Source organism: Eumetopias jubatus, unplaced genomic scaffold (assembly GCF_037043125.1).
Source record: "Eumetopias jubatus isolate StellerSeaLion01/CBP00866 unplaced genomic scaffold, mEumJub1_p1.0 scaffold_1, whole genome shotgun sequence".
Lineage (NCBI taxonomy): Eukaryota > Metazoa > Chordata > Mammalia > Carnivora > Otariidae > Eumetopias > Eumetopias jubatus.
Genome location: NW_028274807.1, coordinates 214,288,587 through 214,313,167, shown reverse-complemented (window position 1 = coordinate 214,313,167; position 24,581 = coordinate 214,288,587). Strand labels below are relative to the sequence as shown.

At 54.8% G+C, this 24,581-nt stretch overlaps 2 protein-coding genes across 14 annotated transcripts in view; both read right to left on the bottom strand.

Moving 5' to 3' along the window:
- Positions 1–751, bottom strand: part of RANBP3 (RAN binding protein 3) — a 53,955-nt gene extending 53,204 nt beyond the window's left edge. For 7 of the 10 annotated variants that reach the window (XM_028126329.2, XM_028126330.2, XM_028126333.2 and 4 more), the window contains exon 1: positions 646–751. In XM_028126329.2, coding sequence (XP_027982130.1) covers positions 646–667 — 22 coding nt within the window. In that variant the 5' untranslated portion in view covers positions 668–751. The remainder of the gene's footprint in view (positions 1–645) is intronic. The other 3 variants (XM_028126338.2, XM_088017832.1, XM_028126341.2) reach the window with 1 other exon arrangement.
- Positions 752–9,437: 8,686 nt separating this feature from the next.
- The window catches only part of RFX2 (regulatory factor X2), a 93,945-nt gene continuing 78,801 nt past the window's right edge, over positions 9,438–24,581 (bottom strand). For 3 of the 4 annotated variants that reach the window (XM_028126182.2, XM_028126184.2, XM_028126183.2), the window contains 10 exons: positions 23,162–23,277; positions 22,159–22,277; positions 21,648–21,760; positions 21,107–21,261; positions 19,727–19,824; positions 18,481–18,630; positions 17,622–17,830; positions 15,631–15,784; positions 14,493–14,535; positions 9,438–13,936 (listed from right to left, as the gene is read on the bottom strand). In XM_028126182.2, the coding sequence (XP_027981983.1) occupies positions 13,824–13,936; positions 14,493–14,535; positions 15,631–15,784; positions 17,622–17,830; positions 18,481–18,630; positions 19,727–19,824; positions 21,107–21,261; positions 21,648–21,760; positions 22,159–22,277; positions 23,162–23,277 (1,270 nt within the window). In that variant the 3' untranslated portion in view covers positions 9,438–13,823. Of the gene's footprint in view, positions 13,937–14,492; positions 14,536–15,630; positions 17,322–17,621; positions 17,831–18,480; positions 18,631–19,726; positions 19,825–21,106; positions 21,262–21,647; positions 21,761–22,158; positions 22,278–23,161; positions 23,278–24,581 lie in introns of those variants that run through there. The other variant, XM_088017815.1, reaches the window with a different exon arrangement.

The window sequence follows — 24,581 nt, the reverse complement described above, 5'->3', positions numbered from 1 at the left end:
GGCTTTCTGTGGTCCACAACCCGCGGCCAGGCCTAAATGCAGGGAGACGAGGCGCGACTCTCAGGTCGCCACTAAGGATCTGGGGGAACTGGCGGGAACTGGGGGCCGAGTTCGGGGGGGTGGGGAACAGACCAGGTGTCCTCCATGCTCGGCATGGAGCAGTCCCGCGTAGGATGAGAACCACAGGATTCGGGGGTGGGCTTCCTCGGCGCCACGACGGGGAAAGGGACAAGCCCGGTTCCCGGGAACGAGGGGGCGCGGGAGGGAGCGTGGCGCGCTGGGCAACGACCAGGCCCGGAGGTCTATTTACATCTGAGGCCAAGGCGCTGAGGCCTCGCTTCCCGCCCCCTTCGGGCCCCGACATGGCCCGGGGAGCAGAAGGGCCTCAGAGCCATGGCTCCAGCGGCCTCCCAGGCCCTCTGGCCGGACGGTGGCAGGGCCGAGGCTGCCGGGAGTGATGGGCCGGGCCGGTGAGTCCGGCCTGAGGGGACGCAATGGGGGGCGGCTGTGGGGCCCGCTGGGCCGCTGTCCCGGAACACACGGTCCCCCGCACTCCGGGGTGCTCACCCCTCAGGCTTGTGGCCCCTCGGCCTCCCGCTGCCCGTTCCCTGGCCGCCAGCTGGCCCCCGACGGCGCCTCCCCTACCTTCGTTCGCCAGGTCCGCCATTTTACTTCCTTAAGCCCTCCCACAAGGCCCCGCGCCGGCCCGGGCTCTCCTGCTTTCTGCCAGAAACTCCCGCGCGTGCGCACTTCGCGAGCTGACTCCGAGCGAGGCCGGCAGCTCGCGCCTGCGCGCGGAGACCCGCGCGGAGTCGCGCTCCGGAGGGCCGTCCCGGCCCAGCCAAGCTCCGAGCACGCGCCTGCGCACTAGCTGCCCCCCGCCTCCTTTTCCCGCCGACCAAGGGGGCGTGGGCAGCGCAGGGCGCATGCGTAATGAGCCTGGCGCGCGTCAGCGGCGACGCGGGAACGAACGTTCTGTGAGACGGCGCGGAGGGGGCTAGGTTTCGACGCGCCGGCTTTCTGCTCGTTTTCCAGGAGTTCCTTGAGGTGGGAGCGCGAGCCGCCGAGGGAGCCGCGACTGAGGCCTTCCCCGAGGTGAATCTCTGGATCTGTGGGGGGCGGGGGGGGGCTGTCCACATGCGCAGGCCTGACAAGAGGCCTTCGGGGCGCCCCGTCACCTGCGGCCTCAGTTTCCCCTTCCGAGGGCCCAGTTCAGGTCTGCGTTTTCCTCAGGCCACGTGGGGCGGTGGGGGAAGTTGGGGAGGGGTCAGAGGTCGGAGAGCGCCGGCCGGAGGAACGATCAGTCCGGGAGGGGCCTCTGTGGGCTGGGGGCCACGGGGGTGGGAGTCCCGGGGCGGCGCCTGGCGCGGAGCGGGGCCTCGAGCGTCTGCGTCTGAGAGCCGGGCTGGACCGGCCCCCGGGCCGAGGGAAGGTGTTCCGCCCGCCCGCGCCTCCTCGCCGCCTCGGCTCACCTGCCCCGAGTCTGTCTGAACGCATTCCTGGCTCTGCTTTGTTGCCAGGACACAGGCCACAGGCCACGCGAGGCCAGCCTCGCCTCTCTCCGGGGGAGGCCGCGCCGCCCCCCGGGGGGCTCCGCGCCCCGGTGCCGGGCAGAGGAGCCTTTAAACAGTATAAATTAGATCAAGGGCCCATCTTTCCTCCGCGCGTCCAGACAGCTTTCTCCTGAATTTGGAGTAAATTCTAAACCTCTCGTTAAGGCTCACGAAGCTCCCCACGCCGTGCTCTCACGCTCCCCTCTTGCTCAGTGCAGTTTAGCCACATGGCTCTTCAGGCCTGCAGCATGCCGAACTCCTTCCAGCCTTCGCGTCTTTGCACCCGCTGAGCCCTCTGCCGGGGCTTTGTGTCCCGGGTCTAATCCCCTGTAGGTGCCAGCTCCACTCCTCTTCCATTGTGATCTAGACAGGGAAGTCCTACAGCCTGTTGGCCGCATCTGGCCCGTGAGCTAAGAATGGTTTTACACTTTCAGTTGTTGGAAAAAATCAAAAGAAGAAAAATATCTCACGACGTGTGAAAGTTGGATGAAATTTAAATTCCAGTGTTCACAAAATTTTATTTGAAAATAGTCACACTACGTATTGCTTGTGGCTGCTTTCCAAGCTGCCCCAGGAGTGCTGACTCCTTTTTAACGGAGACTGGCCAACGAAACTTAAAATATTTGCCATTTGGAGGCGCCTGGGTGGCTCAGTAGATTAAGCATCTGCCTTGGGCTCAGTCATGATCCCAGGGTCCTGGGGTTGAGTCCGCCTGGGGCCCCCTGCTGGGGAGGGAGTCTGCTTCTCCCTCTGCCTCTCCCCTCACTCTTGTCTCCCCCACCCCCAACTAACTAAGTCTTTAAAAAAATATTTGCCGGGCGCCTGGGTGGCTCAGTTGGTTAAGCGACTGCCTTCGGCTCAGGTCATGATCCTGGAGTCCCGGGATCGAGTCCCGCATCGGGCTCCCTGCTCGGCGGGGAGTCTGCTTCTCCCTCTGACCCTCTTCCCTCTCGTGCTCTCTATCTCTCATTCTCTCTCTCTCAAATAAATAAATAAAATCTTAAAAAAAAAGATACACTTAAAATATTTGCCACTGGGTCTTTACAGAAAAAGTTTGCCAACCCTTAATCTACATGGTTGCCCTGTATGCATCTTTACGACCTGTGGGGCTTGACAAATGTTTAACAACTGCTTCTCTGGGGGAGACTGTGTGTGTCAGTATGTGTGTATGTATATGTATTTATATGTGTGCTTCTGTGGTATAGTTTATTGTAAATAACATTTTCCTATCACTTTCTTAAAGCTAGAACATAATAAAACGATGAAATGAACCCTGGTTTGTAGTGCTGATTTTCTTGGTGTAAATTCTTCAACCATGGCTAATTTCAGTCTACTAATGTGAACTTCACTAACTGCAGAGCCAGGAAGAGATGCTCAGAACACACTATTTGTTCTTAGAGCTTTCTTTTTTTCTGTGTGGTCCCCAAATCAACATCAGCATCACCTGGAAGGTTTTTAGAAATACAGAATCCCAGGTCCTAAACCAGACCTTAATCAGAATCCACATTTTAACAAGATACCCTGGGGCTTCCTATGCATGTCAGACCTTGAGAAGCACTGTTCAGAAACTTTCATTTATTTTGGGGGCGTGAGAAATGGTTAATACTACTAAGAATTACACTAACTTTATTTAATCAAGATGTCTTGATTCTCCTGCCCTAGATTTTGCCACCAAAATATAAACACAGGCCACAGACCTTGAATTAGAAATTCTCTAGGAATAGCTAGACTACCAATGCTAGAAAGGATGATGGTGGTCATTGAGTCCATCTGGTTCGCCAGCAGTGTGTAGGCTTAGGTTTTCTCATTTCTAGTTTGTTGCTTTCATTATATTTCATTTTATATGTATTTTCTCTTGGGTAGGTCTTCTTGGCTTTTGCCATGTGTCTAAACTCTATGACCCTTAATGAACTTAATACTTTTCTTTACAGGCCTTTTTATTGGTTTACATTTACATTAAATAGAGTATATCACTATCCAAATACCACTAAGCCATGAGTGGGAGATAATTGTAAAAATAAACATGAAAACAAAACAAGGTTTTTTAAATTCTGGGTTGATATTGTTGTCTGCCAAGGTGCTAAGCCCAAGCCTGCTTTTTCTTTGATGTAAAGAGAGATTTGCACAGTATTAGAGGATTAGTAAAGGCATATGATCACTCAGTGGAAACTCTCCTTGACAGGATGAGAAGTACTGAAAGAGAACTGAAAACGGGATAGCTGTAAATCATGTGATTCGGTGTCATCTGATGCTATGTCTGCCATGTCTCCGAAAGTCATTTCATAGACCACTTTCATCCCACACTTGGGGCAACTCCCAGCAACATGTCATCACTTGCTAAATATAATCCAGTTGTGGTTTTTCAAGGGACATAGAGAGATGCTAAACCTATCAGCCTGACGAGCCAACTAAATTTCCACTGGTTTCACAGTTGTCTCCAAAGTGCCAGTGGCTGCCAACAATCGACCCTTAGGCTGGTTTTTGCTTTATCTGGTCTCCTCTAACGAATTAACTTAGTCAATATTTATTTATTTATTAAATCAATATTTGTTTATCACTTACTGGTGGTAGTTGGAAATTAAGGTCCCAAATTCTTTGACCCTGTTTCCATCAAAAAAGGTGAGGTCCCTGTTCCTTTCCCTTGCATGGAGGTGGACTCGTTAGTGGTGGATGAATAGAGTACAGTGAAAATGACACTAACCTGTGAGGCTAGGTAAGAACAGAGAGGATGCAACTTTCATCTGCTTTGCTGAAACAGCAAACCTGAAAACTTTCAGTCTTCATATAAATAGTCCCATTTGCCCTGAGGCCGCCATGCTCTGAGGAAGCCAAAGATACACAAACCACAGAACCCTGAGAGAACTGCCCAGCTAGCCCTTCCTGTTCCTCACACACAGAAACCATGAGAGAGAAATTAAATGATGGTTGTTATTACAAGCCCTTAAGTCTAGGAGACAGGTGTTACACAGCAATATATATCCATGGCACTACTGTGCATGAGGCACTGTTCTGCATGTTGGGGCCCAGGCTGAACAAGACAGACCCTGGCTTCACGGACCTTTGACTCTGCCTTCATGGAGTTTTGCATTCTTTTGTAAGGAGATTACAGTAGACAGGCAAACAAAGTAATATGAGATACTGACTAGTGCTACAAAGAAAATAAAACAGCATATTGTGACAGTGATAGAAAAGGGATATTGGGGTACATGGGTGCCTCAGTCGGTTAAGTGTCCTACCCTTGATCTCAGCTCAGGTCTTGGTCTCAGGACGTGATTTCAAACCCCACGTTGTCCACGCTGGGTGAGGAGCCTACTTAGAAAAAAAGAAAGGGAGGAAAGAAAGCAAAAGGGACTACTTCAGATTGGCTGGTCAGGAAAGTCCCCTCTGAGGAGGTGACAGTAGAAGATCTGCAAGTGCAAAGGTCCTGAGGCAGGAACCAGCTTGGTAAGCTGGAGGAGCCGTGAGGAGTTCAGTGTGGCCAGGGCAGAGTGAGGAGATGAGGTCAGGGAAGGGGCATGCAGGACCTCGTAAGCCACAGCAATGGTTTGGAGTTTTTCCTAATACAAAGGTTGGGAGTGGGAAATGGAAGGATCCAGATGATTTACCCTAAACTGCTGATCGACTGGCTTCTCAGCTGCCTGCTTCCTCCTTGGATCACCATGAGATGAGTTTGAGGACTGCCTGAGCCCTGGCTGTGCTCTGAGAACTGTGAACTTCCCTTCACAGCCATGTTCTTAATGGCTTCTGTAGTTGGTCTCCAGTAAAAAGGGCCTTCACAGCTGCAAAAACGTTCTCATCTTCCCATCATGGGCAGGTATTTGCTCTGTGCCCAGCCCCATGCTGAGATTGAGGTCCCAGAGATTCATTAGCTACACAGTTCCCCACCCTCAAGGAGCTCAGAGTCAGGTGAGGGCAAGGGGAGTCATCCTGGGTTGCCTCCTCTACTCAGCACCCTTCCCTGTCATCCCCCAGTCCACAGGTAGAGTTCATGACAGCAGGATGTCCGATGTGGCCGATGCTAATGCTGATGGGGGGGCGGGGCTCTGACCCAAGCTGGGTGCATCAGCTTCCCTCACTTCCATATTCTGCAGCAGCTAAATATAGTATGGAATTGGGAGGAAATACTCTATGTTACTTGTAATTTTTACAAATTTAACTTTTCAATTTAAAATACAGCTTTAAATGAGGGCACCTGGGTGGCTCAGATAGTTAAGCGTCTGCCTTCGGCTCAGGTCATGATCCCAGGGTCCTGGGATCGAGCCCCGCGTTGGGCTCCCTGCTCAGCAGAGAGTCGGCTTCTCTCTCTCCCACTCCCCCTGCTTGTGTTCCCTTTCTTGCTGTCTCTCTCTCTGTTAAATAAAATTAAAAAAAAATTCCTTTCAAAACTTCATCTCTACCCCACCCCAAGATACATGTTGGCAATCACCCCCCAAGCATATGACCCACCGATATACATCTGAAGGGTCTCATGACTAAGGTTTTATTAGACAGTAATAGATGACCTTTTCCTAACAATAGCTACCCCCCAAGGTCCTGAAAACCTTGCTTCCAGAATTCCTTAGAGACTTAACGCTATCCCTAACCCCCTCCCGACTTGAAAGTATATAATGGGCCACTCCTCATGACCCCTGTGCAGCTCTTTCTGCCCAAGGGTCCTGTCCCTGTATGCTTGAATAAAACCACCTTTTTGCACCAAAGACGTCTCAAGAATTCTCTCTTGGCTGTCGGCTTTGAACCCTAACATCTTTCCTACTTGAGTCTTCATCAAGCTTCCCCAAATACTAACATCTTACGTAACCACAGTGCAGTGACCAAAACTAAATTCACATTGATGCAGTTCCATTCATTAATATATAAATCTTATCTAAATTTCAACCATTCATCACTAATGATTTCTTTTCCTGTCCCAGGATCCAGTCCAGGATCCCACGTTGCGTTGAGATATCATTTCTCAGTCACCTTCAGTCTGGATCAGTTCTTCAGTCTTTTTTCCTTGACCGTGACACTGGTAGTGAGTACTCCCAGTTATTTGGTAGAATGCCCCTTAATTTTGGGTTTGATTCATGTTTCCTCATGATTAAACTCAGATTACCAGTTTTCGGCAGGAATAACACAGGAGTGATGTGTCCGTCTCAGTGCGTTTGTACCATTCATGATGATAATTCAGATCACTTGGTTCAGATAGCCTCTGCCAAGTTACTACCTTTCCCGTTGTAATTACTGAGTATCTCTTGCGGAGATACCCCGAATCTATGTAAATAAATAGGGAATGTTTGAGGAAGAGAAGGGGAGGCAGAGGAGGGAAAGAAGGAAGCTAGCTCATTCAACCTGTTGCTTGTGGTCTTTCCTATTTTGCACTGCTGCAATTTAGTAAACCAAACTGCCTCCAGTCTAGGCAAAAATCCCAGCTCTGTGTGTCCCCAGGGGAAAAGGAAGAGGCCATGTCACACAGTGACCACTGGGGGGCGACAGAGGATTGGGAAGCCGTTCAGTTCCTTCTAAGTAACTGAACTTGGCGACTCAGGCTGTGTGTCAATTGGGGGGGTCTGAGTTGGGGGTCTGGCATCTTCCATGAACCAGGTCTGGTAAGTGCTGGTTGCACCAGCGGAGACGGAGCCTGTCTTGGTTGCGCTGCGCCTACACTCCCAGTCGGCCTCTGAAACAGTGCCTCCATCCTGGGAGGACTTCGGGGAGGTCAGAGAATCCCTTCTGAATCTGACTGCAAAATTCATGGGTACTGAGGGTGTGTCAATTTGGTTGCAAACCCCAAAAACACTTCTGGCAAATTTAAGCAAAGGGAGAATTTGTTGGAAAGTTATGAAGATGCTCCTAAGATGAAGGGGAAAGAGGAAACTGGGCAGGCCCTGGTGGGTCTCGGCAGCCGGTTTAGCAGGGTGGGTGGGGCACCTCTCGGAGCACCCCCACACTTCTGTTGCTTTCAGTCTTACGTGCAGCTCACAATTCAGACTAATAGGAAAAAGTGCTGGATGGGTCCAGCATGGTGGGGCACTTACTACCTTGTGCCCCCCACCCTGCTTTCCCCATCTATCCAGTTTACGACTATCCAGTTTATGCCTCCAGCTATTTATTATCGACTCTTGAGTGAATGCTTCTAGGTGCCCAGCTGCTGGTCTGAGATGCCGTTTGCCATCCGAGACATCCAAGTGGAGGTGTTGGGTGGGCAGTCATACATCTGAGAGCTGATGGAGGGGAGCTCTCAATCTATTTTGAGGCCATGGGCCTCTCACTCCTGGAATGAAACCCTAAGTCCTGGCTAGCATCTAGGAAGCCCTCCATGTCTCCCTCCTGCCCGGCCAGTATAGCCAGCCATACCGGTCTCCTCACTGCTCCCCACATATGCTAAGCCCATTCCCTCCAGTGCCCATGTAGAGGTGGTATTTAAATTCATGGGAGAAAGGTCATTCCTCAAAAGGAAATCAGGGTGTTATTCCAAAAGAAGGTGGAATGGATGCTGGATGGCAAAACCCTGCAAACATCTATCACAGAGGATTCTAGAAGAGACCCATGACTGCAAAATAGGTTGAGAATTACCGGTTAGTACTTGTGGCTTTTGACACATATATGTATCCAATACATTTCATGAATCCAGTACATTGTACATTAGGCTTATATGGCGGCCTAATGCCATCTGTGTCTGTATACGCACGTAATACATAATACTGAGACAAAAACTTTACAAACTTTACAAAGTTAGGTTTGCCTTTATCCCATCAATACTTCTCACGTTTTCTACTTCTATCCTGGTCCATTAAAAAAAAAAAAAAAAGACTAAACTGGTCATAACCCACCAACTTGATTTTATAACCCACTTGATCTGCCGTTAGGCACGGGGAGGGGCTCTAGTGGACCTCTCGCTTCTGCCAGCTCCCCTCCCCTGCTGTCTCCACCACCCTGTCTCCCCTACCCCCACTCCCTACCCCTCACTTGTGCCATCTTATCAAGTACCTAACTGGCTTCCTTGCTTCCCGCTTATGTATAATCCACTGTACCAGAATAAATTTTTCTAAAGCCCAGCTCCGATAAGAAAAAAAAATTCTGGTGGTGGCCTCTTCTGAATGGATTTTTCTTTCCTTTGGCCATTCCTTAGTGTTCTTCCATGTGTTTTCTCTCCTTTCCCCTACCTTCCCATGATTACCATGAATAGCACCTTCTCCCAGAAACCTTCTTCACTCACTCAGTCACTAAATGTTTGCTGAACCTACATATACACTGTGTTAGATTTGGGAGAAATACGGTATTGAGCAAGCAAGGCAGACGAGAGCTACTCACCCACAGTGTTTATGGGAAAGGCGGGGTATAAAGGATCCTAATCTAGTGGGAGAGCTTCCAGGAAGGCTTCCTGCAGGGGGTGTCAATCAAGAGAAGCACTAAAGGGGCAGGTGTGTGTGCGTGAAGGCGTGGAGGTTAGGTGGCAAGTCCAGTGAAGGTGAAAGAGCCCCAGATGAGATCGTGGGCTGAGTTCCAGGAGCAAGAAATAAAAGCATTGAGTGGGTAAGGGTTTGTGTGGAGAGAGAAAGACAAGTGATAAGTGATGTGGTTGCCAAGATACAAAAGATGCAGGGAACTGGTCATCATGATAGTGCTCTCACCCAGTGGTTCTCACCCGGGGTCCGTTCTGCCCCCCTCCGGGGGCCACTGGGTGATATCTGGAGACATCTGTGATTGTCATGACTTGGGGAGGGAAGGTGCGCTTGGCAGGGGGTGGGTGAGGCCAGGGATGCTGCTCCACATCCCACAGCACCCAGCACACCCCACCAGCAAGAATGGTCTGGTCCCAAGTGTCCACAGTGCCGAGGCCGAGACACAGTTGTGAAATGCTTACTCCAGTACTGAGTATTAATTTATTTAAAGCTCACAAGGCTGTGAGGTAGGTATTTTTATTACCTTTTTTTGCAGATGGAGAAGCTGATTGAAGTACGGCTGACCCTGAACACCATGGGTTTGAGCTGCGTGGGTCCACTTACATGCAGACTTATATCAGTAAATTCAGTACAGCGCTGTAAATGTTATTTTCTCTTCTTTATGGTTTCCTCAATAACATTTTCTTTTCTCTGGCTTGCTTTGAGAATACAGTAGATAATACATATAACCTACAGAACATGGGTTAATTGACTGTTTATCGGCAAGGCTTCCAGTCAACAGTAGGCCATTAGTTAAGTTTTTGGGGGGGTCAAAAGTTATGTGTGTGCATTTTTTGGCTGCAAGGAGGGTTGGTGCCTTTAACCCCCATGTTGTCCATGGGTCAGGTGTAATATATCTGAGGACACAGCCCGTGACCGTGGAGTTGGCACTCAAACCTGTATAGCCTAGCCCTATTTCCCCTACCATGCTTCCTTTCCCGGCCAGGAGGAGTTGGGGAGTGGCAAGGAGGAAGGAGAGAGTGACTGTGTTATGGGCGTTTTGGGGAAGTAGGAGGGGTGGGGGCAATGAAGGTGGCCCTGGGTTTCTGGTCTGGATGGTTGGATGGCTGGTGGGCAGCGCCATGATGGAGGCCCAAGGAAGAGGCCCGAATGGTCAGATGCTGAGCTCCTATTTTGCTCTGTGGAGGGCGAAGCCCCCACACACCCCTGAGCAGTGGTGGGCCGGGCCACTGTGGGGCAAGTCAGCAGCACGTGGAGGGGCATTTCCATTTGGGTATGGACCAGGTCACAGAAGGTGTGGAAGGATGAAGCTCTGGAGTAGGAGCTGGGAGCAGACGGGCAACAGCCTGAGCTGTGGGAGGAAAAGTGGTGGAGGGGTGACACCCTCGGCTAGGGAGTCTCTCCCTTCTTAGCACACCCACAGCTGGAGTGTGTGTGTATGTGTGGGGGGGGGTGGGGGGTGTACCTCACAGCTTTCTTCAGAGTTCTTGCTACCAGAGAGTTCCCAGAGGCAGAACATCTGTGGGTTCCCCTGCCTTCTTCCCCTCCCCTCACAGCTTACTGAACTCTGCGGGTCATCAGGATTGTAATGCAGCTCCATATCACCAGGGATCCAGGCTCCTTCTGTCTCATTGCTTTGCCATCCTTATTATAGGACGTCCACCTCGAGGTCTAAAATGGCTGTTGATGCTCCAGCCATCATATCTGCATTCCAGCAGGCAGCTTCAATTTTCCCACGTGTACAATGTGGGTAACACCTACTATCAAAAAGAGGAGATTGGACAGAAGCATCTAGTGTGGAGCCATTGTGATTAGAACCTCCCAGAGGCTCTTGGTGGGACTAGGTTCCCTTTGTTGTTTGGTCCTCTGCCCTGGGTCGCTACCCAGTGGGCCTTCCGAGGGACTTGACAGTCTGTGGGCCCTTAGCAGTCTGTCCTGCTCATCTCCTCTCTGGCTCCTGGGACAGTGGTCATGGAGGCATCACCTGTGCTCACTCCATCACCAGCCACTCAGGCCCAGGAGCAGGGCCTGGCTCTCCTCCTCCAGGGACCCTGCCACCCCAGCACCGGGCCACCTCTCAGACAGGGGTGGCTGCTGCTTGGTGCAAGGGCTGGCACTGCTCAGGGGTCTCAGGCTGGAGAGGGCCTGCAATCGTGAACCACGAGTGGATGGGGCGAGTCGGGGTTCCGCTGGGTTCTCAGAGCCTGGCAGGGACTCGCCACAGAGACAGGGCCCGGCCGCCCAGCTGAAGGGGAGCCTGCATGGTTGTGTCCTGGGAGATTCCCAAGACTGGTCACAAAATTTGCACTGGGGCCCAGCACAAAATGAAAGCGTGGGCGCTTTGTTCAAAAACTACTAAGAATTTCAAGACGGTGACGGCAGAGCTTTAAGCCACGTGCAGGCCCTTGGAGGTCCCAGCCCAGGAAAGTAGTAGACGATTTTAGTGTCACCTGGGGGCCTCAGGGCCTCTACCGGGGACAGATAGGCCTGGGCTGGGGCCAGGGCTGAGCATCTCTGGGGCATGTGGGGCGCTGGCCTGGCACGGAGGAGCAACTTTTTAGGGGCGGCTGACCAGGAATTGTGTCCCACATTTCTGGAACATCTTCCCATCTGTGGGCCGTTCCTCGTTCCTGAGCCTGTTGGTCTCCTCTGCAGGGTTTCTTCAAAGTCTTATAATCCCCTGTGTCAGAGCCCCTCAAAACCCCCCAGAGGGGAGGTCCAAACAACTCGGGTTCCCAGCCCCCATGGTAATCCCACCAGGCAGCCTCTCTGTGGACGGGGCCCAGGACTTGGCCATTTTAGAACAAGCTCGTGCAGTGATTCTTCCCAAGTTTGGCTCCCCACCCATCTACTGAATAAGCCCTGGGAACAACCGGTGGATTTCATCAGTGCCTGGAGCCGGGATTTATTCTGCCATATCTGAGTAAGTCTAGTCTGCTTACAAATAGTCTTCACCATCCTGGGCTGAGAATTGTTTTCTTGCCATCTCTGGCCCAGAGCTGGCCTTGCTAAATGAAGCTCAGGGAATCTGCTCCTTCTGGAACGCTCCCCAGAGAGTCAAGAACAAAGTGCTGGAGGCCACTCTTTCTCCTCGGAGCCTTGCAGGGCAGGAGCCCGGCCAGGTTGGCTGTCCAGGGCAGGGGACTGGCCTGAAGGGAGGCCCGCGTCCTCCTGGGCCACCGTGTGTGTGTGTGTGTGTGTGTGTGTGTGTGTGTGTTGGAGGGAAGCTGGAGCTGTGGATCGCGTGTGTTCACTGCCATGAAAAACAAGAACGGGCTTGGAAGGCCTGTGTCTTTACCGTCATTTGTATTGTTCCTTGTGGAATCCTGCAAAGGCAGGAGCGTAAGGCGGAAACCCAGTTTGTACTGCTCACCCCCCATGGAAGGAAAGGCAGGCCATTACAGTCCAAGAACCGTGAGCTTAAGTGTCTCCCAGGAGAGGAGATATATATATTTTAAAGACATTCTTTCCGTCTGATTTCATCTAAGGCTTGAACTGTAAAACCAGACAAACACTGTGATTGTGATAGACTTTTGGTTCCTAAAATAAGCGCCCAGCTTTCCTGTCTTTCCCCTCCACGCCTCCCTGCACACCTGGCGTGGGCCTAGGCGTGCTCAGCGCTCCTGCTTGTTGGGAAGTAAGGTTTTTAAAGGCCACGTGAGTTTACATTAGTACCTTCTGCGTGAATGAGAAAAAAAATGTTGGGGACTGAATATACTGCAATATACATGTTCATAAGAAACGTTCTAATAACAATTAGAGCACAAAACTATTGGTATAAACATTTCCAAAAGGAGAACTATTGCATTTCATAAGATGGTGTTTCCTAGACCAGAGGTTTGTCTTTCTTCTTTGCAGTTGGTTTGGGGGCAGGACTCTTGCACGGAGCTAACCAAGTGCAGTGTGTTACGGCGGATCCAGAGTGTTCAAAGTTCAAGGGCTGTGCAAGTCCTCGGGATTCATTTAGCCCAGAGAAGAGTGTCGACTTTGAGCAGTTCAAGATGGGACTTGCCCTGGGTCAAAGTGCTCCAGGATTGCTAATTCAAACGCAGGCATTCCAGAAGATTCTACGGGGTGGGAGCCAGGCAGGCTTGGCCCGATGGCTGCTCTCTGAAGGCACCACTGAAACACCGACCATCCAGCCCCCTTGGAACAAACTCATTCCAGACCCGGCAGTTTGGCTTGATGTTGGCTGTGACCTTGGACAGAACCCAAATCCTTCCAGTTGCTGATAAAACTTCTGGTCTTGGTTCTTACACCACTATGTCTTGGCATGAGCGGCCCATTTCTGTGACTTGTTCTCTGGGCCACATGGGGCCATGGCAATTGCCAGCTGCTTTTGGGGACGTTTGGTGTCTGCAGATGCGGCTCCCGTGGGCCTGTGGGCTGGCCTCCACGCCTCAGCACAGCCGGCAGGGCAGGAGGCCCTGGGCACAGCACGGAGAAGGTCCCTTCCCACCACAGGGCACCAGGGCTGGGGGCTCCATGGACACCGGTCAGCTTGGGACTGCCCAACAGCTGCAGGACACCCCTTCCCTTCTGGGATCTGAGTTTTAAAAAATAATGGTGGAAGCTGGAAGCCGCTGAACCGAGGAGAAGCCCAACGTGGAGGTGCCTGCTTGTCCGGCGCGGGTTGTGTAGACTTGGACCAAAGTTCATGGTCCGGCAGAGGAGAGAAGAACACTCAGAAGGAAAAGATGACCCAGGAGGCACCGGGTGAGCAGCTCAGGCACTCGGGAACCCGATGTGACCTTCTGTTGTGGTTCACGAGGGTTTTTCTTCTGGAGGGCGCCCCCGTGAGTCAGAGCAAAGATCACATCATCTAAGAGGCACTATTATAGTAGAGCTCGAGGGGCCTGGTCTGGAGCCTGGGGGAGGCACCGCAGAGCTAGATGCCCTGCAGGGAATGGTTCGGGTCACTGCGCTCCCGCTTCACCAGGGGCTCGCCCAGGCTGCGGGCGTCGGAGTTGGCCTCACGGCCACGATCCTCGCTGAGGTCATCTGCAGGGTTAGCGTTGTGGATGAGGAGTGTGGGCGCAGGAAGGAGAGGGAGAGAGAAGCACATTCTCAGAGAGGTGCACAGGTGTGGACGCTGCCCTGCAGTGCCCAGGGAGGCCTTCTTACTGGAGACCTCCCTTGACCAGTGTCCATTTGCTGAGTCACATTCCTGGCAGGGTCCCCCTCAGCAGTTGGTGCCCCCTACCCCCACGGGGCAGGGAATGGGTTGGGGTAGGGGCAAGTGGATGCAGGCAGCCCAGGACTGTGGCCCTGCTCCCGGGCCTGATGTGGAGGTGCCTGGGGAGCAGGATTAGATGGCATCCCAAAGCACCCACACAAGAAGGAGGTGCAGGGCTGCTCCTCTGAGCCCCAGCAGAGGCCAGGCCTGCATAAGCATCACTGGGACACCTGCTGCTGCCCAGGCCTCACTAGCCTGTCTGGATGCCAGCTCCTAAAGGCCCTCAAACCCACCCTGGGAGCTGCCTCGATTTCTACTACGCCCAGGGTGGGAGGAATAGCCCCTGGGAGAGCCTCACGGAAAAGCCATGGACACACCCACCTTTATTGAGCAGTGTCAGCGATAGGGAGGCGAGATCGTTGAACTGAAAGAGAGAAGCCCAGAGTCAGGGGCCTCCACAGAGGGGCCTGGTCCTGGTGAATGTCAGCACTGTCCTCTATCTATAGTTAACATAGGCTTCGCTTGTAAAGGAGAGCGGTTCCCCCATGAGAAGTGGCGCTGATGCTGGTGTGTCCCCTCTGGCACCTTCTGGGTCTTGCCTGGGAGCTGGTGGAGGGCTGAGTGGGTGCTGACTGCTCAGGCCACCAAAAGGACAGGGACTGTGGCCTCTAAAGGTGACAGGCTTATTATGTCCTAAAAGCTTTCTAGGAATCACCTCATTTCTCCCTCAAAACAACCCCGTGTGACCCGGCAATTCCGCTCCTAGGAATGTACCCAAAAGAAGCGAACACAGGTATTCAAACAAGAATGTGTGCCCAGATGGTCACAGCAGTGCAAAGCTGTAAACAACCCATGTGTTCATCAACATATGAACAGGTAAAGCAAAATGTGGACCGTCCGTGCAAGGAAATATTATCTGGCCACAGAAGCAGTGAGGAATGATCTGCGCTACAATGTGGCTGCACCTTGAAAAGATGATGTGGAGTGACAGATGCCAGACAAGAAAAGGCCACGCCCACGTATGATTCCACCCGGGTGTGGCGCCCACGACAGGCAGATCCTGGCAGAAAGCAGGGTGGCGGGTGCCAGCGCCTGGGGAGAGGGATGGTGGTGACTGGGGTGGATTAGATGGCATCCCAAAGCACCCACACAAGAAGGTTTGGGGTGGGGTGTGCCTCTGGGGTGATGGAATGTTCTGGAATTAGAAGTGGTGGTTGCACAACTCTTAACGTACTAAATGGCACTGAATCGTTCACTTTAAAATGGCCGGAATGGTACATTTTATATGTCCATTCCAACAGCAGACCTCCCACGGGCCGGGTGTTCCAGGTCTCATTTCAGGGGCAGGAACGCTCTAGGAGGCGGAGGGGCCAGGGCTGAACCCAGGCCGGTGGGCTCCAGCCTGCGAGCGCTTTCCCACCCACGGGCCTCCTGCGAGTGTTTTTTCTTTGGGCCGTCCGCTGTGTCACACACACTGCCCACGGCGTCCCGGGGTCCCCAGGGCAGGAGGGACCCTCACCTCTCCCATCACAGCAATCGGCGTCTCTCCGGTCGCCTCGGCAACACGGTGCTCCACCAGGTAGAACATGTACTCGTCATAGAGCAGGCGGATCAGATGGAAGGAGCCAAAGCTGGCGGCGCTGCGTAGCGTGAGGTCGCGGATCACCATGGAGCTGGGGGGATGGGCAGACAGAGGCTGGGGACTTCCGGGGAACATGGACTCGCAGGCAGGCAGTCAGGCCAGGCTTTTCGGAAGGGAGGCCCCATAGATGCCACGAGGGGCCTGCCAGCCACCCAGACCACCCCTGTGTCTGTTGTGTCAGGCGGGGGTGGGGGGGGGGAGGCGGGCGGGGCGGTCAGCTCTAAGCAGGGGGCTGGGGAAATGGGACATCGTGTCTCTGTCTGACACAAGCCTTAGCCAATGGCCTGTGGTCAGTCGTAGTACCCTTACGACTTGCCCATGGCAGGCAGCCTTTCCCGGCCTTCCCTCCTCCTGGGACCCCCTCCCATCCAGCCTTGGCTCCTCAGTCAGTGGTTTAGGTGCCTAAAACAAGACAGAACTTCAGGGAGCTTTTGCCTCTTTCATCTGCAGCAGGGGCTGGGGAGGTATGGCCCCAAATCCAGACCAGATCCAGCCCACTGCCCACTCCTGTACAGCCCAGGAACTAACAATGGGTTTTACAGGTTTAAATGGTTGGAAACACGGTCAAAAGAAGAATTATGTTTCACAACCTGTGAAAAGTACCTGAAATTCACAGTTTGGTGTCCATAAATAAAGTTTTATTGGCACATTGGTCATGCCTGTTCATTTACATGTTGTGTGCCGATAAAAGTTTATTTCTTGGAAATACTTAACTATCTGATTCTTCACAGAAAAAGCGACCCCTGATCTAAAGGGATGAGATCACTTGGCACCCGACCCCAAACACCCGACTGCCCCACCTCAGAGCTTCCCCACTCATCCCTGTGGTAGCAAAAGAACCAGGAGGGGACAAGGCAGGAGGAGACGTGTGTTAGCCCCTGACAGAGTCACCAAGCAGGGGGCCCTGCACAGCAGTGGCTCCGACGCCGTGTGGCCCAAGCATCCCAGAACCAAGCCGGAGGTGACATATGGGATTCTGAGAGTGAACCCTCGAACCACCAGCCACGAAGGGCCAGGCTCTCCCCTCCACGGTGGCAGCGGCGAAGCTCAAGCTCAAGCCAATCACCTCATTTCCTTGCTTTGCTCCCGCAAATTCTCTGTAAACACCTCTCCCCTCGCTCACTGACCACCTGCGGGTTGGGGCTGCTCCAATCAACTTTTGAAAATGTTAGCGTGCCCTGTTATTTTTTTTTTTAACGGGCTGACACTCTGTGCTTGTGTGGGAATGATGGGGTGTGCAGGTGAGTCAGTAAGAGCAGTTGATGACATTATACTTAAGGCTTTGCACGTCCTCCTGGACCGGCGTGTAGATGCACTCTTAAGGCACTTGGTTTGGCAGTGGGGGAAAGAGAGGTGGCTTCAGCAGGCTGTGGATCTGAGACGGCTTAGCAAAGGCAGCCAAGGAGGGAAGCCAGGTGCTGACCGCCGTGTCCAGACCAGCATGTGGAAAGCAAAGGTCGCTTGAACGTGTGCGGACCCAAAGGCCGAGTCAGTGGACAGAGTGGAACGGCTTGGGATTTGGGCTGTTTTCTCCTCAGAAGCTCCTTGGCTCTGTATGGCCAAGCCCCCTAAAGGTAAACAAGCGAACTCGGATTTTGGGTCCCTGGGGGAGGGGGGTGAGGGGGATGTCTCCCCGTGCTCCCTTCCCCCACCCGGGGAGCCGTGGCTTGGCTGTTACGCTGCGCCAGCCCTTCTCCCGAATGCCTCATGTCAGCCAGAGGAGAGCACAGGTCTGGAAAGAAAAGTCGCAGGCTGCCTCCGTCAGCACACGGTACCTGCCCTGGGAGCCTGCCGAGCGGGCCGCTGGGCCTCCGGAGCCCACCGTGCCTGCTTTCCCTGGGTTCTCTTGCAAACCAAGCCGGACTTACCTGTAAAAGGACCATTTCAGAAGAAACTGGCGGGCGGCCTTGGGGAAGCTGGGGCTGCCGGCATGCTGCTTCAGGACCTGGGTGACCACGTTGTCCAGCCAGCTGGCCCACTGGTCCAGGGAGCTCTGCTGCTGCAGGGTCAGCTTGAAGTCCTGCTCCAGCCGCTGCACCACGCTCTCCTCACACTGGCACACCCACGAGGCCTGTTCCTGCGGGGCGTGGGCGGCAGGTCAGGGTGGCACCTCCGCCCCCGGACCAGCGCCATTGTGGGGTGCGGGGGGAGCACGGGACCAGCACCCGCTCCGGGCCTTTGCCGGTTGCCGCTTGAGCCCCCGGGGCAGAGCTGGACAGACGGATAGCCAGAGGGAGCCTGCCCTGGTTCCAAACGCGGAAACCCATGCTTCCCGGGGCCAAAGCTCCGATCACACACCATATGTTTGTGGTGTTTTACTTTTAAGTGCTCATTTCTCTAAAGATGTGTGTGTGTTTATTTAATGGATGAACTCAGAGCCTGAACTCGGCGTGAGTATCACTGAGGCAGGACGCGCAGGAACACAGCCTGCACTCTTCTGAGCCCAGAGGAGAGAGCTGTGAAAATGGCAGCAGGAAGGTAGATTCTTAAGGAGGGTGACCCAAGGTGTGGGTCCCAGCATCTGGAGGCCTGGGGCCCCTGGGGGGCTGCAGGGAGGGGGCTTCCGCCCTGACCCTGTTCTCATGTATGCTGGGTTTTGCTGCTGGTTGCATTTCGTGGTTTTGAGCCTTTTTCTCAAGGCTGGAAGGCGGGGTGGGGGTTGCTGATCTGCAGCCTGGTCCCCACGCCCCATCCCAGGTCGCGGGGAATCGCATTGGAGAAAGTCACCTGCACGTTGGCGAAGTCCACGCGGTTGAGGTCACTGAGCATCTGGTTGATCTGGGAGGTGTTCTGCAGCACGGCGCGGGCTGCCTGAGCGAGGTGGTTGAGGGACGTGTATCTGCGCAGGGTCTGGGCAAAGGCGCTGACCACGCCGACCTGTGGCCGAGGGAGGTGCAGACGGTGAGGCGCGGGGGGAGAGCGCGTTCTCTCCTCTCCGTGGAGGGATTGTGGGCTCCGGGACAGTGCGGAGGAGCGGGAGAGAGGGACCCACTCTTCCAACAGTTTCAAGGACCCAAAGAGTGAGAATAAACGAAGGACACGAACCTCAAGAGGCATCTTGGCATCTAGAGCAGACGCCATAGCATCGGTGAGGTAGGACTCGGGACAGGGTGCTTACGCTGCTGTTTCTAGAATTCCTTTCGCTCTCTGGAGCGGCCGGGGAGGGGGAATACAGACTCCTGGGTGCCACTGGATCAAGCTTCGTGGGGGTGGGGCCTGGGAATCTGCAATTTTACCCTACTTTGGGGACTCCGATGCACCCTGAGTTTTGTTTTTTTTTAATAAGCATGGCTATGTTTTTTTTTTTAAGATTTTATTTATTTATTAGAGAGAGAGGGAGCGCGCGCGTGCACAAGCAGGGGGAGCGGCAGGCAGAGGGAGAAGCAGGCTCCCCGCTGTGCAGGGAGCCCAAAGACGCAGGGCTCTATCCCAGGACCCTGAGATCACGAGCTGAGCTGAAGGCAGATGCTCAGCCGACTGAGCCCCAGGCGCCCTGCACCCTGAGGTTTGAGAGTCACTGGTCTAACAGATTGTTCCAGACCGGGTCAGGGCGGCCTGATGCTTGGAGCGTGGCCTCACCTGTGCGCAGGTCTCTAAGTGGCACTTGAGAGAGCAGCCGTCACTCTCTTCTGCGCACGGAGGCCCGCTCTCCACATTTTAAATTCTGCTTTGCGGCCAAGACTATTGCAGTAAGGGTGACAGCAAGGAGATTAAACCCTCCTGCCCGTGAGGTGCATAGAAACATTCTATCTGTTCTGAATGCACCCAAATGCATCACAGCAAATGACAGCTTCTGTCGTGCCCCTCCCTGTGAGTGTCCGTTCCACATCGCCAGCATCCTGGAGGCTTCCTGGGGGGCAGGGGACTCATGGTCCTCAGGACCCTCGGGAGCGTCCTGCTTTGCCTGGGCACAGGGCCAAGAGCCCCTCCCTGAGCCTGGGGGCAGCTGCCCCCCACAGAGCGGAGCGGTTACCTTGGTCTGGATGACCTGCTGTGGGAAGTCTCTCATGGCGTTCGTCAACCAGCCTTCCAAGCTCTTGGCAAAATTACGGATGGCCTGTGTCAAGGTACCTGGGAGACACAAGCCGTGACACAGTGAGAAAGGCAGTCCTGATCCCGATCAGGATCAGCAGGAATGGAAGAGGCGCACATGCAATGAAGCTGTTGGAGCAAGAGAAAGAGGCGGCTGAGCACACACGGACGAGGGACCAGGGAGAACTTAGGGCTTTTAGTGAGGGAGGCGCCGGGTGAGATTTGGGGCCACCCAGTGCCTTCATCTCTGTTCCTCTACCTCCTGCCTTAGTGGTTCTCCTCACCCAGCACGACTCTGCCCCCAGGGGATACTGGGGGAATGTGTACAGACATCTGTGGTCGTCCCAATGGGGGAAGCTCTTGGCATCGAGCGGGTGGGGGCTGGGCTCACCCCCCCCCGTAGTGCCCAGGACGGTCCTCCCCCCATTACAGAGAACAGTCCACAGTGCTGAGAAGCCCTGACCCACACACATGCACGTACATATCTTCCACCAACTTCCAAGTTTATTGTGAGGTGGCTTGCAAATAAACAAATCAGACTGTTTAAAAAGAAAAAACTTCAAAAATATAAAAGCAAATATACCCCGACCCAAACCTTAACATAGAGACTCTAACTGCGCATTGCAATGAGCGGTTCTGCAGCAGGCAAGCCCAAAGGAGAAACGCAATAGTTTGGCTGTTTCCCATTTTGTGGCACAAAAACAGCAGACCAGTTCATTAAGAAAGACCGAAGTTTCCGTTGTGCCAAAGGGCACAAATACTGATAGGTCACCACCAGGTGTACCCATGCCCCCCCCCCCAGTCATTCCTTAAGCATGAGGCCCTCAGGGCCCAGCTTCCTCACTCCAGGGCTTCTACCCTCAGGACCCTGGGGGCCGCAAGGGAGAGCCTGTAAGGGGCTGGCAGGGCGTGCCCCCTGCGGGGAGGGGGGGTGTGTGTGTCATCACCCCCAGGGCGGGGGGCGGGGCACTGCAGGCGGCCCCGGGGGCAGAGGGGCACAGCGGGTCGAGACTCTCTGAGGGCTTTCAGCAAACGTGCAGACAGGGAGGGGTAGGGCTATCCCGTGACCTTGGCCCCACTCTGGGGATCTCCTGGGGGGCATCCCGGGCCCCAGAGGAACTTGGAGGCTGGAGTGTCACTGGGAGCCCCGTAGCACCGAGCGCACCGAAGCCTGGGCCAGCACTAGTAGGCGGCAACCCAAGGGTGACGGGCCTCCAGAGCTGCGAGCTGGCCCTCCGCTCGGCCTCGTTCTGGGGGGGGGGGAGTGCAGGGAAAGAACAGGGGTTGCCAGGGGGACGCAGCAGCCCTAAGAGCCGCTTACTGGGCACCGGCCGCAGCACGTCAGGGATGAGGATCTCCACCAGGGCCTGGTACAGGATGTGGTCGCAGTTCCTCATCCACTTGAGAATGGGCTCGCATTTACACAGAGACACCAGCTTGTCCTTCGGGAGGACGGCACCTTCGGGTTCCCCGTCGCTGTGGGGGACGGGAGAGCCGGGGTGAGCTGTGGCCCACAGGGTGGCAGGGGGCCCCCGGGACAGACCTCGCCCCACCTCTCATTCCCCAGTGGGCCCGCGCCGCCCCCTTCCCTGCCTGTGGCCGGGGAATGACACGTCCCCTATTTGGGCCAGCACGGGCTCCCCTCTACAGTGTCTCGTGCTGAAGCAAGGGAATGGGCAACACAGTGTGGAAACCACACACACACACACACAGAAGGGGGCTCTGAGCGCCGATTCTTGGAAAGGGGACGCATTTGTCTGTGGGTCACAGTGTGGGTGTCCGCAGCCTGCAGGTTAGCCCCGGGGTCCTGGGAAATGAGCCGGTGGCTCCGTGGCCGCGGGGGGCGGGGCGAGGGCAGTTACCTGGCAGGTAGAGAGGCAGGGCCATCACCCGAGGCGGCTTTCGAGTTCCAGAAGGAAAGCCACAGCTTCTCAATGTAGTGAAACTGGAGGTTCACCACGACGTCTAAAGTTGCCTGCGAATAAACACAGCCGTCGACCTCACGGATGTGCGTGTTAAAAAGCGTGCCTATCACGTGTTGTCGGGACATGCCAAGCGGGCAGCCGTGGAGAGCTGCAATGGGGTCCCCTGAAATCCAGAGAGAGACCACAAGAGGGGACGGACGTGCCACGGTTTAGAGAGTGGAGATCTTTATCTACTTGGTGAGAGGAAGCAGGGGGCCGCTCCTGCCTCTTCCTCCTCCTCCGGGTCACCCAGGGACACCTGGTGATGTCGGAGAGTTTGGCAGTTCTGGAGACGCGGGAGACTGACCGCCTCACCGGGTTGTGGGGGGGAGGGGAGGCTCGCTCGGCTCCCCACCCCCAAGGCGAAGGCTCAGGGTCTCCCCGGGCGGGGCGGGGGGAGGGCGGTCACCTCGCAGTGCCGCCGGTAGACCAGTTGCAGGGCCTTGACGTCGTGCAGCGTGATGCTCTCCTGCAGCAGGACGCTGCCCAGGTCGGGCGCCGGGAAGTCCGGGAAGATGTGAGAGACATCTGGGAGGAAAACGGGGGTTAGCCCAGTTGCAGAAGGGCCACGTGCAAGAGTCCCATGTGCTGGGGGATTAGGGTCGGGGTTAGGGTTGCCAGTGACCGCTCCACGGCCCTGGGTCTCACCACTTTTAAGCTTTGGTTTTCTCAGGGATGGAATGGGGACAACACTGTCATCTCCCAGGGACAGTAAATATGCAGACGAGCCCTGAGCCCAGGCCCCGGCACTCAGCGGGCGCTCCCATCACCCCAGTGTGGGGGCTACCCCGGGTAGTGAATCTGGGGAGGGCGCTGGCCGTGGCCGTCCCTAGTTACTTTCCTGAAGGGTTCTGTCTGGGCTCCAAAAACACACTAAATGTAGACGAAGGCCACTGACGCCTTCGGTGTGTGTGCCCACGGATGCTGACTACAGCGAGCCTCCCTGGGCGCGACCCATGAGGCAGGCTGCGAGTCAGGTGCTCCCCGGGGCGGCCGTGGCACCAGCAGGGAAGGGGCTCTCCCAGGGAAGGGCCAGGCAGCTGTGGGTCAGGCCAGCAGGAGGGGAGAGCCAGTGTTGTTGTTTTTTTTTAAAGATTTCATTTATTTGACAGAGAGCAACAGCCAGAGAGGAAACACAAGCAGGGGGAGTGGGAAAGGGAGAAGCAGGCTTCCTGCTGAGCAGGGAGCCTGATGCAGGGCTCGATCCCAGGACCTTGGGATCATGACCTGAGCCTTGGGGATGCCATAAAGGTTGATCTAGAACATTTCTACGTCAAGAGGTATTCTACAAGCCAACTGTTTCAATCACCCCTGCAGACACCGCAGGTGCTGAAACCCGTGAGCCCCGGGAGAGCTGAGTGGACACGGGAGCTTCCCCAGGAGGCCCTGCACGCGGGGCGGGGGGCACTCACCTATGTACTGCTGGTGGTGCTGGCTCTGTGCGGCCATGGCCTGCTCTGGTGTGCTGTGCAGGCTGCCATGCGGACCACTGTCCCCGAGGCTGTCTGTCTTCTGGGCTGGCCGGTACCTGGGCAGGGGACACTGTGCCATCACGAGGCCCCAGCTGTATGGCCCAAAGGGGGCTCAAGGAGCAGAGAACTGAGCAGGATTCAGTTTGGGGTGTGTGTGTGTGTGTGTGTGTGTATAATGTTTAAAAACTTGTGGTAAAATACACACAACATGAAATTCACCATCATAACCATGTCTAAGCGCACAGCCCAGTGGCATGAAGCACACTCACGCCGTCCTGCAACCAGCCCCACCCCCTGCCCCAGCCCCGGCTCCCACCCTCTCCTCTCTGTGTAGACGGGACTCCTCTGGGGACCTCCTGGGAGTGGGGTCCTGCGGGATGTGTCCTTCTGGGTCTGGCTCCTCTCACTGATCACGGTGTCCTGAGGGTCCCTCCATGTTGTGGCAGGTGTCAGGTGTCCTTCCTTTTTAAGACTGAATAACATTCCATTGTCTGGATGGACACATTGGCTTATCCATTCATCCGCTGATGGATATTCAGGGTTGCTTGTGTGGGTATCTTTTTTTCCCCCTAATACTTCTCCCTTAGCAGATAAGCGAACTTCTTTATATAGAATCACAAATATCTTACTATTACATGGTCTCAAAGGAAATTCTGGGACTTTCATTTTGCCTTGAGTCAGAAAGCAGTGGACAGCCTGTCCTGGCGGCAAACGGGAAACATTCCCCGAGAAGGGCTCCCCGGGGCCCGGTGTGCCTTGCGCCCAGCGGGCGGCTGCGAGGTGGTGATGGTGTGCGGTGGGAAGAGCAGGGGGACCCAACTCCAGCGGGGAGTGCCTTTCCTTGTGGAAAGTGGGGCCAGGCTTCCCGTGAGGATGGAGAAAAGCCTCTCAGACACGTGTGGACTGCCTGACTCGGGCGGTGGTTCCAAGCGCAAATGGCACGAGCCTGTCGCCGTGAGACGTACAGCTGCTCCGAAGATAACACTCTGCCTGGTGTCATGACTTACGGGTGTTTGTAGGGGCCCAGACCCCAAACCAAACAACAACAAGAAGCTACAGAGTCCACATCTGGACAAGCAGCTTCAGGACGGACCGCTGGTTCCACTCTTATCTGTTGGCTGCTGGAGAACGTTCTGCAGACTCTCTTCTGTGACCTCCAACTCCCGCGAATGGACATGTGGTTTGGAGTCCCTGGGACGGCCTCAGAGCCGCTAAAGTGGGTTCTTAGCTGCACACAGATAGGCCAAGTCATGAAGGTGCCATATGGTGCAGTCTGGACCCTGGAGAGGAGCCAGGGACAGAGGGAAGCAGGGAAGGAGAGGTGCCTGCAGGACTGCCAGGGAGGTGACACTGAGTGGGG